The sequence below is a fragment of the Myotis lucifugus genome, unplaced genomic scaffold (genome assembly GCF_000147115.1).
Source record: "Myotis lucifugus unplaced genomic scaffold, Myoluc2.0 scaffold_292, whole genome shotgun sequence".
Taxonomy (NCBI): domain Eukaryota; kingdom Metazoa; phylum Chordata; class Mammalia; order Chiroptera; family Vespertilionidae; genus Myotis; species Myotis lucifugus.
Window position 1 is genome coordinate 876034 of NW_005871340.1, and position 15577 is coordinate 891610.

General features: G+C 54.9%; 2 protein-coding genes across 3 annotated transcripts in view; one reads left to right on the forward strand and one right to left on the reverse strand.

Annotated features, from left to right (window-relative positions):
• The first annotated feature begins 2719 nt into the window (after positions 1 to 2719).
• On the forward strand, positions 2720 to 12102 carry AIFM2 (apoptosis inducing factor, mitochondria associated 2). Of its 2 annotated transcripts, XM_023763600.1 has the most exons (8): positions 2721 to 2926; positions 3284 to 3399; positions 4492 to 4611; positions 5338 to 5430; positions 7213 to 7321; positions 8274 to 8426; positions 9593 to 9793; positions 10450 to 12102. In XM_023763600.1, exons 1-8 carry the CDS (start codon positions 2749 to 2751, stop codon positions 10599 to 10601), a joined length of 1122 nt encoding a protein of 373 aa, XP_023619368.1. In that variant the 5' UTR covers positions 2721 to 2748; the 3' UTR covers positions 10602 to 12102. The 2 variants fall into 2 exon arrangements, with proteins under 2 accessions (XP_023619369.1, XP_023619368.1); XM_023763601.1 differs by lacking the exon at positions 5338 to 5430 and having other exon boundaries at positions 2720 to 2926.
• A 106-nt stretch (positions 12103 to 12208) lies between these two features.
• The window catches only part of LOC102439458 (core histone macro-H2A.2), a 43538-nt gene continuing 40169 nt past the window's right edge, over positions 12209 to 15577 (reverse strand). The window contains 3 exon segments of the mRNA XM_014465407.2: positions 12209 to 12853; positions 13810 to 13873; positions 13876 to 13983. Coding sequence (XP_014320893.1) covers positions 12688 to 12853; positions 13810 to 13873; positions 13876 to 13983 — 338 coding nt within the window. The 3' untranslated portion in view covers positions 12209 to 12687.

Sequence of the window (15577 nt, forward strand, 5' to 3'; positions counted from 1 at the left end):
CCCACCAGCTTCTCCCTCCTCCACCAGCTTCTCCCTCCTCCACCAGCTTCTTCCTCCTCCACCAGCTTCTCCCTGCCCCACCAGCTTATTCCTCCCCTACCAGGTTCTCCCTCCTTCATCAGGTACTCCCACTCTTACCATGTTCTCCCTCCCCCACCAGCTTCTCCCTCCCCACCAGCTTCTCCCTCCTCCAGCTTCTCCCTCCCCCATCAGATTCTCCCTGCCCCACTAGCTTATTCCTCCCCTACCAGGTTCTCCCTCCTTCATCAGGTACTCCCACTCTTACCATGTTCTCCCTCCCCCACCAGGTTCTCCCTGCCCCACCAGCTTATTCCTCCCCTACCAGGTTCTCCCTCCTTCATCAGTACTCCACCCTTACCAGCTTCTCCCTCTCTTACCAGGTTCTCCCTCCCCCATCAGGTTCTCCCTCCCTTACCAGGTTCTCTCTCCCCCACCAGATTCTTCCTCCTCCAGGGGAGAAATTAGGCAGTGGACATTTGAATACCAACAAGAACAGTGCCTGGAGCTCCAACCATAAGCTGCCTCTATAAGTGTGGGGACCATTTTGGGGGCCACCATGTCTTGGAAACCTATGTGTGCAAGGACATCTTAGGATGCCCCCTCACATTACAGGGGGTAAATGGAGGCCAGGGGGGCAGGGGTTGTGCCCAGGCCACACAGGATGCAGGACAGTGGGGTAGTCTTCCAGCTGCTGGGGTGCTGCCTGAGAGGGCCCCAGGCCGGCTGGAACACGCTTCCCCATCAAGCCTTTGGGCGGCATGCTGTCTGCCCTTCAAGGTTGACCCGAGTCCACTTCCTCCTCCTTGCCACCCCCTGCCGCGCCCACTGTGAACCGCCATCCCTGATGCCCGCAGCCGCTGTTGGGCCTCTCGCTGCTTTCTGTGCACGCCAGCTTCGCCATCCTTCACTGTCTCTCCTGGCAGCCTGCTTTATTTCTGCCTCTCCTTAGAGCCTGGCACAGGCCAGGAGGAGGTGTGACTGCCTGTCGCCTCGAGCCAGCATCTCCCAACAACCCTCACTGCTCTCAGGCTCTCAGCTGCAGTCAAGATCGCTCCCCAGGTAGCTGGGCTCCCACACTGGAGAGCCCTGGGGCCCTGCACCATGAGCAGCCTTCTCTGGGGTTAAGCTGGCCTGGGGTAAGGCCTCTGACTGCAGCCCCAGGCCAGCTTCTCAGCCCTCGAAAGGGACAGACTCTGCGATGCGCCAGGTGACCCGGGCTCTTTGGAGGGTGAGCCTGGTAGATTGCCTCTCAGGCTGGCCGGGGCACCCAGGCAAGCTTCGCCACCTCTTCCTTCTCCCTCTGTGCTGACTCAGCCCAAGGCTGTCCTCTGCCTCAGACGTCCTCCACTGTCATGCTCTGGGCCAAGGGTTTTTGAATTTCAGCTCCTCAGGAACTCAACCAAGGTTTGCTCAGTCTGCTGGACCCTGGTCCGGCTGCACCAGTCCAGGTGTGAGTGTGGGCCTGGGGCACAGGTGGCCTGCAGTCCTGGCCCTCCACCCTCTGCAGACACTGTCCCTGGCATCAAGCAGGTGCTTGCTCCTCCCTCCCCCTCACTGGAGCTCACACGACCAGCACTGCTGCCTACCGTCCTTACCGGCGGGCATTCCTTCTCAGTCTTTAACCAGCACTGTTTCTTCTCACAGCAGACGTCTCTCCTTGCCCCATGTCTCCTGGGGAGGCTGCCCAGCAGTCCTGGTGGACATCCACTGTCCCAGAATGCTCGGGGAATGACCTCCCACTGCAGGCCTCTCCTCCCCGCCCCACCGTCACGGCCTCAGTCACACTGCATCCTATTTTGCAGGTTGATGGTCAAAACCTGCCCATTCATCTCCTTAGACCTGGGGCTCAAGCTGGTGGCCTGTGAGTGGGCAGAATCTGGTCAGAGTGATTGCTTAGCTTGGGGCTTAAGAATTTTATTTCGTTCCTTTGATGTGGCCCGTGCCTGCAGGTCCCCACAGGTGTGCCCACCATAGAAAGGTGCACCTGACCAGCTTCCCAGGTCCGCATCCTCCTCCCGGCCCTGCGGTTTGTGAGCCCCTCCTTTACAAGGGCAGGGGCCACATCTGTCTGTCTGTCTCTGACCCCAGGATCCACGGCACAGGGCACATCACAGAGCAGGAGCTCATTTAGGTTATGTTGACGAGTGAGCAGATATATTGAGTGGGGAAACTGCAGGATAGTTTAATGTGTGCAGAAACAATTACGATTGCAGGTACACAGAACACCTCTGAAGGATTCATAGCAACTTGGTAACGTGGGTGCAGTGGAGAATGGAACTGGGTGGTTGGGCGATGGGATGGAACAGTGATACCCCTGTGCCTCTGGAATTCAGATTTTACAATTAAAATCTTTTTAAAAAATATATATATTTTATTGATTTTTTTACAGAGGGGAAGGGAGAGGGATAGAGAGTTAGAAAAATAGATGAGAGAGAAACACCGATCAGCTGCCTCCTGCACACCTCCTACTGGGGATGTGCCTGCAACCAAGGTACATGCCCTTGACCAGAATCGAACCTGGGACCCTTGAGTCCGCAGGCTGACGCTCTATCCACTGAGCCAAACTGGTTAGGGCACAATTAAAATCTTAATGATGACATAAATTAAAAAGGTCACGTCTCGGCATTTGAGGCCCTTCTTGCTGTGGGCTCACCCTGCCCTCCCAGCCTTGAACTGCCCCTGACTCCCATGTGGTCTCTCCTTCTGTCCCTGCAGTGGCGGCTCGAGATGGGGTCCCAGGTCTCCATGGAAGCGAGAGGTGTGCACGTGGTGATCGTCGGCGGGGGCTTTGGCGGGATCACGGCCGCTGGCCAGCTGCAGGCGCTGAACATCTCCTTCACGCTGGTGGACATGAAGGACTCCTTCCACCACAATGTGGCCGCCCTGCGGGCCTCCGTGGAGAGCGGTAACGGCTCCTTTCCGGGGCTTTCTGGGTCTTATCACGCAGTGGGTCTGGGCGTGGTTTTCTCGACTTCAGGCAAGGTACCTCTATTCAACCGCTAGACAAATTCTGGAGAATCTAAAGGTCATTGGCCTTAAGCAGCTACCATATCAAGGCCTAGAGTAAGAGCTTGAGCTTCTCTGAGGCCCCGGGGCCCAGACTGGCACTTTGGGGGTGGGTGGATCCCCTGGGTATACCACTGGCCCAGATGTTTGGTCAGGGGCACCCCTGTTGGTATGCAGTTCAGGAGAGGTTCTGGGTTATTCTGTCTCCTGTGGGCAGCCCAGTTTTACACTGTGACCTCCTCTGTCCGCTCCCCAGGGTTTGCCAAAAAGACATTCATCTCTTACTCGAAGAGCTTCAAGAATAGCTTCCGGCAGGGCGTGGTGGTTGAGATCGATCTGAAGAATCAGACGGTGCTGCTGGAGGATGGCGAGGTGAGCAGGGCTGACGGCTGCTGGTGGGGGACCTGGCAGGTCTACCTGGCAGGCCTCACGGGGGGCCGGGGGGGGAGAGGCCTCTGGCCCCCAGCCCTGCCTGGTGCTGAGAGCAGCTTCCTCGTAAGCAGAGGCCTGACGACAGCAGCCACGAGTGTGGGGGCAGACATTTCCTGAGTCTTTCCTGTACCCCGGGCACTGTCCTAAGCTTTACGTGGTCTCCTGTGATGCCCGCCATGACTTGGGGAGGTGGTGTCGCCTCCTGTCACGTGGGGATCAGTGGCTCTCCCGGGATCCCACAGCCAGGAAGATACTCAGCCGGGTAGTAGCTCGGCGCCCGGTGTACACCCGCAGTGATGTGAGCTCCACCCACGAGCTGCCACCAGCCCAGCCGTCATGTTGAGGGTCACCTCTAGCCTTGCCCTCTACTCTATCCAAAGCTAAAGGGGAATTGCAAAAAGGGGACGCCATTTCTGTCCTCAGTGAGTCTTCGATTTTGTGTGAATCAATCCCACTTGGATTAATTTTAGGGCCGGGAATCTCTCGGTTGGAAAGATTGCTGAGAATTGCCTTGTTCTGTGGTTTCGGGCCAGACTGTTCAGAGCCCTAGAGGGTCCATGAAGGTCCATGGGAACACAGACCCCCGTCCTCCTCCCATCAGAGCAGCACTGGTTTTGTCAACTTGATCTATTTAGGCTCCAAGCAGGATCTCCTCCCTCCCCGCTTTCCTTTGTTTTGGGGGTGCAGGGGGCAATTTCTTCTAAAATACCTAGGGGAGTCTAAACTAATTCCACATGGACGCTGGAATCCTGCTTATTCCCCGCATGCAGTTTCCTGTTTCCAGCTTACCTGCCCCCCCCGCCCCCCCCCGTGGGGAGCTCAGCCCTCTCATTTTCGTGCTGGGGGCTCTGGCAGGAGGCAAGTCTGCTTCTTTAGGTTCTACTGGGTTCTAGCACCACCCCTCAGCTTAACCACGTGATGGTTTTGCTCCCCTCCAAGGAGGGCTGCCTCAGAGGGCTCAGTACCCGTGGGCCTGGGGTTGGATGAAGAGCCCAGGCCTGCCCTCACCTTTCTTTTCCTTGCCCCTCGCAGGCACTGCCCTTCTCGCATCTTATCCTGGCCACGGGCAGCACTGGCTTCTTCCCCGGCAAGTTGAACCAGGTTGTCAGCCAGCAGGAGGCCATTCAGGCCTACGAGAACATGGTGAAGCAGGTGAGCGCTCCTGGCCCCGGGCAGGGCAGGGGGCGCAGACTGGGTGGCCCCCGGAGAGCAGAACAACTTGTGGGGGACAGCAGGGAGACCCTTAGGGGGTGTTCAGGGCTGTGACAGTGGCTGCAAAGATGGAGAGTTATTAGAGAGACTCCTGGGAGGAGACCTTTGGATCTGTCATCAGTGTCTGGACATGAGCACTCAGACCTGCTCATGTAGCGATTGGGGACCCCACCTCCTCTCTCAGGGCTCCTGGTTGCACAGGCCTTGTGATGTATAGAGCAGGCTTGGATCCATGCCCGCAGCCAGCGCTCACAGCAGTCCTGAGAGCCGGGTGGGTGGCTCTATCCCCTGGGAAGTGATGAGGAGTGGGGACCAGGGAAGGGTCTCAGGGTGAGTGCTGCTGCATGGCTCGGCCAGGTCTTCGCTCTCTGCACAGCTTCTGAGAAGCCGGGAGAAAAGACACTAGTGTAGAGGTTAGGAGCCCGGCTTTGAGCTCAGACAGACCTGGGCCATGGTCATCTGAAGGGTGGGCAGGGTGAGACCTGCCTCTTGGGGCTGTTGTGAGAATCAGATGGGAAAACGCAGGGAGACACCCAGCAAGTGTTAGACCTCACGTTTGGAAGGAGTTCCTACTCTTTTGGCAAGGACCTCCCACCCCCCCGCCCCAGTGCTGCCCCTTGAGGCAGGGTGAACTTGAGGGTGTTTTCACATTTGCTTCTGCTCCAGGTCCAGTGCTCACAGTCCATCGTGGTGGTGGGCGGAGGCTCTGCTGGAGTGGAGATGGCAGCGGAGATTAAAACCGAGTACCCGGAGAAAGAGGTGGGCAGGCGGCCGTGGCTCTGAGCTCTCCGTGGCCGGCTTCTTTCTGTGTTGTCGAAGGAAAATCAGGAATTTGCTCAAGGCCTGGGAGGCGGAGCTCCCCAACACACAGTGGGAGCCCGTGTTTCCCGTCTACTGCTCCCTGCACTGAGGGATCCCCTGAAGTGCCTTTCTGACGGAATTTTTTCTGGACAGCCAGGATGTGTCCTAGTTCAGTGAGGGGTCCTGCCTTCTGGTCCTACCGGGAGAATCAAGGCCAGGGGAGACTCCTTACAGAACATTAACTCCTGTGTCCCCTCTATGTCCCAGCTTTGTGACCTGAACGTAGACTTTGCCTCATTTTGCTGACAACTAGCTTGGTCAAAAGCACCTTTAGTTGGTTTTTGGTCTTTAAGAGACGGTAGCCCTTGCCCTGGACAGCCCCATGGGGGAGCCTGCGGTGCAGCCCCGCACTAAGGACTGGCCGGCACTGCCTTCTGCCCACGGAGGGTGGCCCTGTTCCCTTTGAATGATGGAGGGATAGAGCATCTGGCTGGCACCCTGGAGAGAAAACACACATCCTGGCAGCTGCGAAGGCTCAGCTGAGGGCTGAGTGATGATTGGTAATTACGGAGGCAAGAGCACGCTTGCAGCTGATGCCTGATCAGCTGAGAGCCGCATGGAGCCTGTGGCTGCTTCTCGTTCCCGAGGGAAAGGCACGTTGGTTTTGAAAAGTGAGATCAATATGGACTAATTTAATTATACAGTTGTTCTCTGACAAATTGTTGGAAATTATTATGAATAATTGATGTAAAAGTTCATTAATTTTGATTTATGGGGTAAAGACCCGTCTGAAGTAGGAAGTAACTCAGGAAAACTTCCGTATGTTTATGATCAGTAGACACGTAAGAGTAATATGTGCTTTATACACACATGCTCATTTCGTCATTACATTTCTTTTTTAAAGTTTATCTTTTAAAAATATATATATATTTATTGATTTCAGAAAGAAAGGGGGAGAGAGAGAGAGAGAAACATCAATGATGAGAGAATCACTAATTGACTGCCTCCTGCACGCCCCGTACTGAGGATGGAGCCCGCAACCCGGGCACGTGCCCTTGACCAGAATCTAACCTGCGGACCTTCAGTCTGCAGGCTGACGCTCTATCCACTGAGCCAAATCGGCTAGGGCTTAAATTTATCTTTATTGTCGAAAGTATTACAGATATCCCCTTTGGGGTTTTTTTTTTGCCCCATTGACCCCCTTAACCCCCGACCCCTGCCCCCTGCGATCTGTCTTACTGAGTTGTCAGGCAGTGTCTGAGTGAGTATCCAAGATGGGATTTCAACCCAGGCAGTCTGATTCCAAAGTCCAGGCTTTGAACACCATTCCAGGCTGCCTCTTGCTTCCCTGTGCTGACCCGCATGGCAGAAGTGCTAGTTTTAGAACCAGCTTTAATGTCAATGTCAGGTTGACATACAGGTACAATGTCAATGGCTTGTATATAGACGGTATGACCATAAGTGCCCAAGGATGTTCGAAATGATTTTCCAAGTGGCGCTCTGTGTGGTTGTGGCGTGCTGGCCCATTCTGAGAGTCCTGGACCGGGAGACGTGGGCTCCAGCCCAGCTTGCCGTGAGCTGGTTCCAGTGTTGGGCAAATTGCTTCACTTGGGCCCCAGTTCCCAAACCTGTGACCTGAGGTAGGGGTGGGAGAGGGGAAGGCAGACTGGGTGTTTTTAAGCCTCTTATTGTGTGCAGGAGGCTCAGTGGCTCCTCTGTCCTATGGTCCTTTGTCCCCAGGTCACTCTTATTCACTCCCAAATGGCCCTGGCTGACAAGGAGCTCCTGCCCTGTGTCCGGCAGGAGGCGAAGGAGATCCTGCTCCAGAAAGGCGTGCAGCTGCTGCTGAGTACGTGCCGTTCCCCTTGCCCTGCCCTCTCCCTGGCCCAGGGAGACTGGGCTCGAGGCTTGGTCACTGCCCCCAGCTAGAGGGTGGCCACCGTCTCTGAGTCCTGGGGTTGAGCATCGAAGCCCATTTGAGCCCTGATGTCCAGCCGGAGGTTGTGTCTGCCCTCGGCAGGGCACAGGCCCTCGTACTTACGGGATTTCATGTCACGGACCAGCACTGTCCTGGCTATTGGTTTGGACAAAGTGCAGATGGTACCTATTTGTTGAATGATTTTAAAAAAACCATCTAAGGATTTGACCTGAATTATGATGTCTCTGTGGTGGAGAGAATAGGTTTTTTGGTTTGTATCTTGAGGGTGGTGAGGAGTGTGGCTTTTGTCCAGAGCAAGAGGGAAGAGAACCACCCAGCAGCTAGCGAGTGGGGCTCTAACCCCAGGGGTGTCCTCCACAAATCGTGGGGCTCAGCCTCTTTGTTTTCTTCAGGGAGGGGGGTGTCTGCTCTATGAAGCCCAGGCTGGCTCTTGTCTCCTTGCTCCTGGCAGTACTGTGATCACCTCTACTTTTAGGTAGTGGCTTCACCTTTGTCGGTGTGTCTGAGGGCCTGTGCTGCCTGAGCAGGGTGGCACAGCTCACAGTCGGGGAGGCATGTTGGAGGTCTTCCTCAAATAGCTTTTCCCAGAACTTGGGAAACTCGGCCTCAAATTGCTTCTTGGCACTTTCCTCCCATCGTATCCCTTGGGGCCTGGTGTCCAGATTGTGCTTGTGGGGGTAGCAGGTGGACTGGGAGAGGAGCAGGGCGGGAAGGGGGAGTGGAATCATTGCCTACTTGGGCCACAGCATCCAGGCCTTTCCTGGGGCCTTCAGGGGTCTCCAGACTTCCCCGGGTCAGCTTTGGCGTGGACCAGCCTTGTCCACCCTCTGCCAGCCTCCTGGTCACAGACCTCCCTTGACAGGTGAGCGGGTGAGCAACATGGCGGAGTTGCCTTTCAATGAGTATCGCGAGTGCATCAGTGTGCAGACGGACAAAGGCACTGAGGTGGCCACCAACCTGGTGATTGTCTGCAACGGTATCAAGATCAACAGCTTTGCCTACCACCGTGCCTTTGGTAAGCAGGTGGCAGAGCCACTGTCCACTCCTCAGGTTGCCTCCTCACTGCCCAGCGTCCAAGGCGCCTCAGGCCTTTCCCCCGGGAATCGGCACCCCCTCCCTACCTTTCCCCTCCATCCCAGCAGCTCTTTTCTCTCATCTGAATGGTGGCATCAAACTTTAAATTTAAGTTCAGGTTCACTCTTGCTGTCCTTTCCTCAGCTGTGATAATGATGACTTAGCCCAAGATGTGCAAGGTGACGAGACTTTTCCAAAATCGGGGCCCGCCCCCAAGCAGCAAGAGATGAGAACAGGTTTCAGAGAGCTGAAAAGATCTGCTTTCTGTTCCTGTCCTTGGATCACGGATGCAGAGGAAATCCTGGGGTCAGGCCTTTCTCTCTTCCCAGGTGTGCTGCTCTCCCCAAACCCTGACCATTTGGGGAGCGGGGGCAATATTGTGGCTTCGTGTCCTTAGAGCTCAATATTGGACCATCGAGCTGACGGAAACATGGAGCAGGTGGACTCCTGCCTCCATGTGTGAATGGAGACTCAGTGGCTCCTTGTCAGGCCCCATGCTGCTGTGTCCTCAGGTTCCCCTCATGTATGCCTGAGTCCCATTCCTGCCCGGGGAGCTCCTCCTCTGTGCCTGCAGGGAAGACTTATCCCATCCCAGAGGAAGGAAGCTAGTCCAGGCCAGGCATGTGGGTGGAACTGAGGGTTAATGGACAGAGAGCCCAAAACTTAACACCCAATTGTCCTAATGATATATTTCAAAGATAAACTTTTAAGTCCCTTAAAATGAAAAGTTTATCATTTATTAAAGCCTTGTATTTATTTTAAAAATCTGATCCACATTCAAAAGAAAATTCAAGACTTGACCAAGTTGTGAACGTAAGCACTGTGTTAACCATGGTAACGTACAGAGTCACGCACAGCACAGAAAATGACCCTTGCTGCCTTTCTGACCAGTTTCCATGCTGGAGTGGTACCCTTGCCTCTGCAGGAGGAGTTCTGAGGGGGTACGGGGGGGCTTCAAGCAGAAATAAACTGGGTGGGCGGCTCGCCACCGGAGATTGTGCCTCTTGCGGTGGCTTGACCGGCACCAGAGCTCATCTTCTCTGTGCTCTGGGGGCCACTTAACATGGCAGCTTAGGGTTTTGGTTTCCTGTTGGTTTTGCCTGGCAGATAGTGTACTGGCCAGCAATGGTGCCCTGAAGGTGAACGAGTACCTCCAGGTGGAGGGCTACAGCCACATCTACGCCATCGGCGACTGTGCCGACGTGAAGGAGCCCAAGATGGCCTATCATGCTGGCCTCCACGCCAACATCGCCGTGGCCAATATCGTCAACTCCATGAAACAGAGGCCCTTCAAGGCCTATAAACCAGGTGAGGGAGTCCCATGTGCTTCACAGTTTTTTAAAAAAAATATTTTTATTGATTTCAGAGAGGAAGGGAGAGGGAGAGATAGAAACATCAACGAGAGAGAATCATTGATTGGCTGCCTCCTGCACGCCCCCTACTGGGGATCGAGCCCGCAACCCAGGCATGTGCCCTTGACTGGAATCATACCTGGGACCCTTCAGTTCACAGGCCCACGCTCTATCCACTGAACCAAACCAGCCAGGGCAACTTTTGCTTCACAGTTTTAAGAGAGTAGGGGTTAGACATGGTGAAAGTCTTTGAGATGAATGACCACTAGTACCAACTTTAAAAAAAAAATTTTTTTTTATTAATTATGGGAGAGGGAGAGAGAGAAAGAAACATCAATATGAGAGCAAAACATCGATTGGCTGCCTCCTGCACTCACCCTACCAGGCACTGAGCCCGAAAGCCCAGCAAGTACCCTGACCAGGAATTGAACAGGCAACCTTTCGGTGCACAAGGCGACGTCCAACCCCAACGGCCAGGGCTAGGACAAACTTTTAAAGCCGGAGACAGAAACGCTCCCTAGAACGCTTTAATAATTTGTAATTAATAAATAAATCTGGGACTTGCCCGCCACAGATGGTGAGCAGGACTCTGGCTTGTGCTTCTCCCCACAGGTGCGCTGACGTTCCTCTTGGCCATGGGGAGAAATGACGGCGTGGGCCAGATCAGCGGCTTCTATGTGGGGCGCTTCATGGTTCGGCTGGCCAAGAGCCGGGACCTGTTCGTCTCCACGAGCTGGAAAACCATGCGGCAGTCTCCACCCTGAGGAGGAGGCTGGGCGGGAGACGAGGTACCACCGACACCTGGGAACGGATTGCCTGACAAGTGGTACCCGCCTGACAGCTGTCAAAGGGCACTCTTTCTGGAGTAAGATGCCACTGATGTACTCATCAGAAACACAACTTACAGAAAAGCAAAAATGGAGAGGAGAGAGAGAGAGAAGGAGAGGGAGAGAGAGAGAGAGAGAGAGAGAGAGAGAGAGAGAAGGAGAGAGCGAGAGAGAAAGAGACTAAAAAGACACCCCCTAGAGGATTCTTTCTGGGTTTGGCAAGGCCGAATGCTTCACTGGGTCCTGGGAGTGCGAAGCCAGCCTTCTGCGCGCGTAACAGGCTCCCCTTGGATGTGTGTGCATGTGCGGGCGCTGGGTCTCCTGAGGGCTGGCTTCCTGTCTGCAGGGCAGGAAGGAGGACCTGCCAAGTGAGACCAGCTAAGGAAGGGGGTCTGTACCCGTCTTGCCTGTCATTCAGAGGGTGGGGAAGCCCACACATCCTGCAATACTCCAGTTGTCAGTAGGAGGCTGATTTTAAACGGTTAGTCCCTATAGTCTTTAATCTTAACAAAACTTTCTATATTTCAATTTTTATACCATATATCCTATGATTACATATCATAGGTTATACTTAAGAAGAAAGAGATAAAAATTTCCCTGTTGGTCAGTCCATGCTAACAGTGAGTTTTTACGGAGCTCAGGGAAGTTAAGACCGAGACCTGGCCTGCCAGCTGCTGGAGGTGTTTAAGGGGGGGCAGCCGAGCTACGCGCCCTTTGGGTGGGTCCCCATCGGTGAACATCCAGGGAGCAGATGAGCCCTGTGTGCTTCCAGGCTGCTGTCACGGCAAATTTACAAGGGAAAACACTCCTCTGTGGTTTTGTGCTTCTGGTTTCTTGGCCAACCCGAACGTCACTGACCTGGAGACCTGGCCTTGTAGTGAGGATGCCTGCCAGCAGCTATGTTAAGGCTACACTGACTCCTCCACTTGGGAGAGAACGTCAGTCTGGAGGAGCCTATTTTGGACCCCGCAAGTTCACGCGACAGCAGAAGTGGATGATCAGTTCATCCGAATAAACTCAGGTTCTGGCCCCGCCCAGCCGGCCCCTCCCTGCTTCCCTTTGATGTGGCCCCTGGGTACCTGGCCAGAGTCCTTGGACACCAGCCTCACGGGGGCTCCCACTCCACCCCGTCTGGGCTGCGGCCTGGGCTGATGAGACATGTGCCTCTCCCCCAAGCATGGCTTCCCCACTGGGGCATCGCCCAGGGCTGAGTTCCTATGGACCAAGGCCAACGAGGCCCCCCTTCTGGAAGCAGGACCCGATGCCTGAGAAGCAGGCCATTCCGTGCTGTCTGACCTGGGGCCTACCTAGCATGGTGGAGTCAAAGCCCGTTGGAGACAGGCCTCGTTCTGTTTATAACATTCTAGACGTGCCCACACCCATGGGGACAGTTTTCCAAACAGGAAAATGTTGCAATAAAAGAATATGTTGTAAGAAAGACACTGAATCTTTTATTTTTTTTGTCCTTTCATTTTCTTTTTCTTTAAAAAACAAAACAAAACAGAAAACAGCCTGAAGTAAATCCTTTTTAGTAGTAGTTACAGATATAGGGGCGGGCGGGGGCACTAAGAAAGAGAAAGCACCAGTGAGAGGCCTTTCTAATGTTCTCCTCCATCACGGAGCACAGAGCCTCTGAGCAGAGCCCGGGCCCCTTGTACGCCCTCCTCCCTTGCAAAAGGAGAAACAGAAGACAAGAGTTTTGAAAGGATTTTCTCGGTGTGTGTAAAAGTCAATGCTATAAATCTAAAATGAAGTCTGTTTTTTTTCAAAAAGTTCTAAAACAACAGGAAGAAAACACATGGAAAGAACCCCTCGTGGAAACCTGGTTTTTAGGACTGAGGCTCTTTTTAACGAGAATATAAAACGCAGAGGCTCCTTCCGTGGGCGGGACCTGCTCCCGAAGCCTCTGCCACCCACTTCCCTTCAGCCGCCCAACGCTCCCTTCCTCTCTCCGTTTAAAAAATAAAACCTGCTCCTGCGACCGATCCTCCGGCAGCTCCTGTTGGCAAGTGCAGCCGCGGGGCTACTTGGTGTCGAGCTTGGCCATCTCCTGCACGTAGATGCCGATGCTCTCGCTGTCGAAGAGCAGGAAGTAGACGTTCTTCAGCGAGGACGCGCTCGAGTCGTCAAAGTGGGCCGAGATGGCTTTGAGGGTCACCTGAGCGGCCGTCTGTTTGGGGAAGCAGTTTCTGTGCCGGAGGAAAAGAAGAGCCGGTGTCACGTTGGCCGACAGCTCAGGGCGGGGGCGAAGCGGGCCCTTCTTATCTTGGCCCCGGGCCCTGACTGCCATCGCATGGGGTCTAACCACGTGCAGGCTGGTCCTCGCACCATCTCCTTTGATGCCAGTCAGAGTGACAGCCTGGGCGTGTGTGTGCGGGGGAAGCAGGGGGCCCATATCATCACCTCACAGGTGCCACGCTGACTCGGGCACAGTGGTTTTAGCCAAGATCATAGGGCACACCAGCGAGCGGTGCCCTGGGCTTGAATACGTAGCCCGACTTAGGTCAAACTTGGCTTTGAAAACACTACCAATTTAGCATTTCAAACACCTGGTCTTCAAAACAGCACCTAAAGGTTTCATTAGGCCACTCAAAACCAGTTTACGTGGTAGATTGTTTATTAAAGGGCAAAAATAGATGCTCAAAAGCTTGTGTTCATAGTTCCTTTTCATGCACTTAAGGTTCCTCTCATCAACACACAGAGATGTGCGAATGTCATTTCGGCAGCAGTGACTTACAGAAACGGGACCTCACCTCTTCTAACCCCCAAAACAAACCCTGGGTGAGAGCTTTTCATTTCTCTGGGTGTGCATGTCAAAGCCTTGGCCTCCTGGCCTTCCTCCCGCCCTCCCTGCCCCCCCCCCACCCCCAAGCAGCACAGGATCCCCGTGAGCAGCAAGGCCTTCAAAGCCTGGTGTTTTCTGCCTCTCGCTTCTCCCCAAAGCGCCTCTCTCCGAGTGTTCTGAAGGATGGAGGCTGGGCTTCTTGCCCTATTACCTGGTCAGCACGCTTGCTGCGCTGGCAGCCTCTGGTCATGGCTGCAATGGCCAGAGTGGATGTGTAAGTGGAGAGAGAGCACTGGCTCCCAGGGAGAAGGCTGGACTCAACCTCCCCGCCCGCGCCCTCCCCAGAGAAGCCCCTCCTACCTGCCACTGGGGAAGGGTGGGAAGGCCACAGACTTTAGCTTCTTGTCCTCCGCTGCCGACAGGATTTCTTGATGGTCTCTTCAAGCTGCTCTTCACACTTGTCCGAGCCCCACTGAGGGATGTGACAGTGGATGACAAACTTGGCCGCGAGTCCGCTGGATTGGCTGACGGCAGCTGGGACACGGGAGAGAAACGCTGCAGGTTATTCCCTAGTCTTCACCTTAAGCCAGGGGGTTAGGCCGAGCCCCACATGTACCTGTGAGGTGTGTGGGGACAAGGAGGTGACAGACAAGGTGACTGGACAACCTCCTGTGCCTTCGAAGGGGCCTGCAGGGTCACAGAGCGGGGGCTGTGCCGGAATCGCTCTGACAGCGGCACAGGCTTCCTTTAAAGCTGATGTGGCACCAGGAGACTTGCCTGTGTCCTGCCAACTAGTCACCGGGTGAGGCTACCTATTCCCCAGGGTTCCTGCTCAAAGGTGCACATCAGTCATCTCTGGGGCAGTGGGAGGCTGCGGAGTGGCCTCCCCGGATGTCCACATCCGGATCCCTGGAAGCTGTGCGTGTTACCTACGTGGCATAAGGGGCTTTGCGATGGGAGACAGGGAGGGACGTTGAGATGGGAACACAATCCTTTGAAGAAGGAGCAGGAAGGTCACGGGAGGAGAAGATGATGTGATGATGAAGCAGAGATGGGAGAGCTGCGTCCAGGAGCCAGGGACGTGGCAGCCAGGACTGGAAGAGGCGAGGAACAGCTCCCTGAGCAGGAGCAGCACTGCTAGCACCTCGGTGCAGGAGCCTGTGACCTCTGACCTCCAGAGCTCAGAGAGAATACATATGTGTTGTTTGAAGCCACGAAATGTGTGGTACTTTTTTTAAAATATATTTTTTATTTCAGAGAGGAAATGATGAGAGAGAATCATGGCTTGGCTGCCTCCTGCAGGCCCCCCACTGGGGATTGAGCCCGCAACCCGGGCATGTGCCCTTGACGGGAATCGAACCTGGGACCCTTTGGTCCGCAGGCCGATGCTCTATCTTCTGAGCCACATCGGCTAGGGCTTGTGGTAATTTTTTTATAGCAGCGACAGGAAACCAATACAATGGCTTTTAGACTGACCAATAGACATGTCCATCCCCACCCTGAGATCCCTCCTCAGCAGGTCTGGTGTGGCTTGTGCTAGTGACCGGATCCTCTGTAAGTCGGAGCCACGCACCTGGCCCTCCGCTCCCCCACACAGGGATTGTCTTCTGATCATCTCCGAGGAGCCTGCAGGGAGCAGGCCTTCACACGGCTTGTGACATGTGCCCCCGGTCCAACAAGGGCCCCGCTCACCCTGGAAACCGAGTCCCCTTTCTCCCTCCCTGTCACGGGAACACCAGTTGCTTTCCTAGGCTTGTCTCATCCCAGGCCCGGCTGCTTCATTTCCACCGCCACCTCCCACCCCGGCCCATCCAGCTTCCCGGCTGAAACCAGGATGCACCGAACAACCACTGTCAGCCTGGACCGAGCTGAGTTCTTTCACAGAGCGGGTGCATTCGCCTCCGTGCCACCTGGGGACACTACCAACTCAAGGTCATGTCCCACTGACCTCCCTGCCGGAGGTTTCTGGGCCGCCCTGGATTTGGCTGCACGTCTGCCCGGCTACAGGTCAGATTCTCTAGGGAGGCTCTTGCCCCTTGGTCGACCCAACGCCAAGGTCGAGATGCACACCTGCTGCCCTCTGTGCCTAGTGGGGGCGTGTCTTGCTTGCTCTTAAACTGAATGTGTC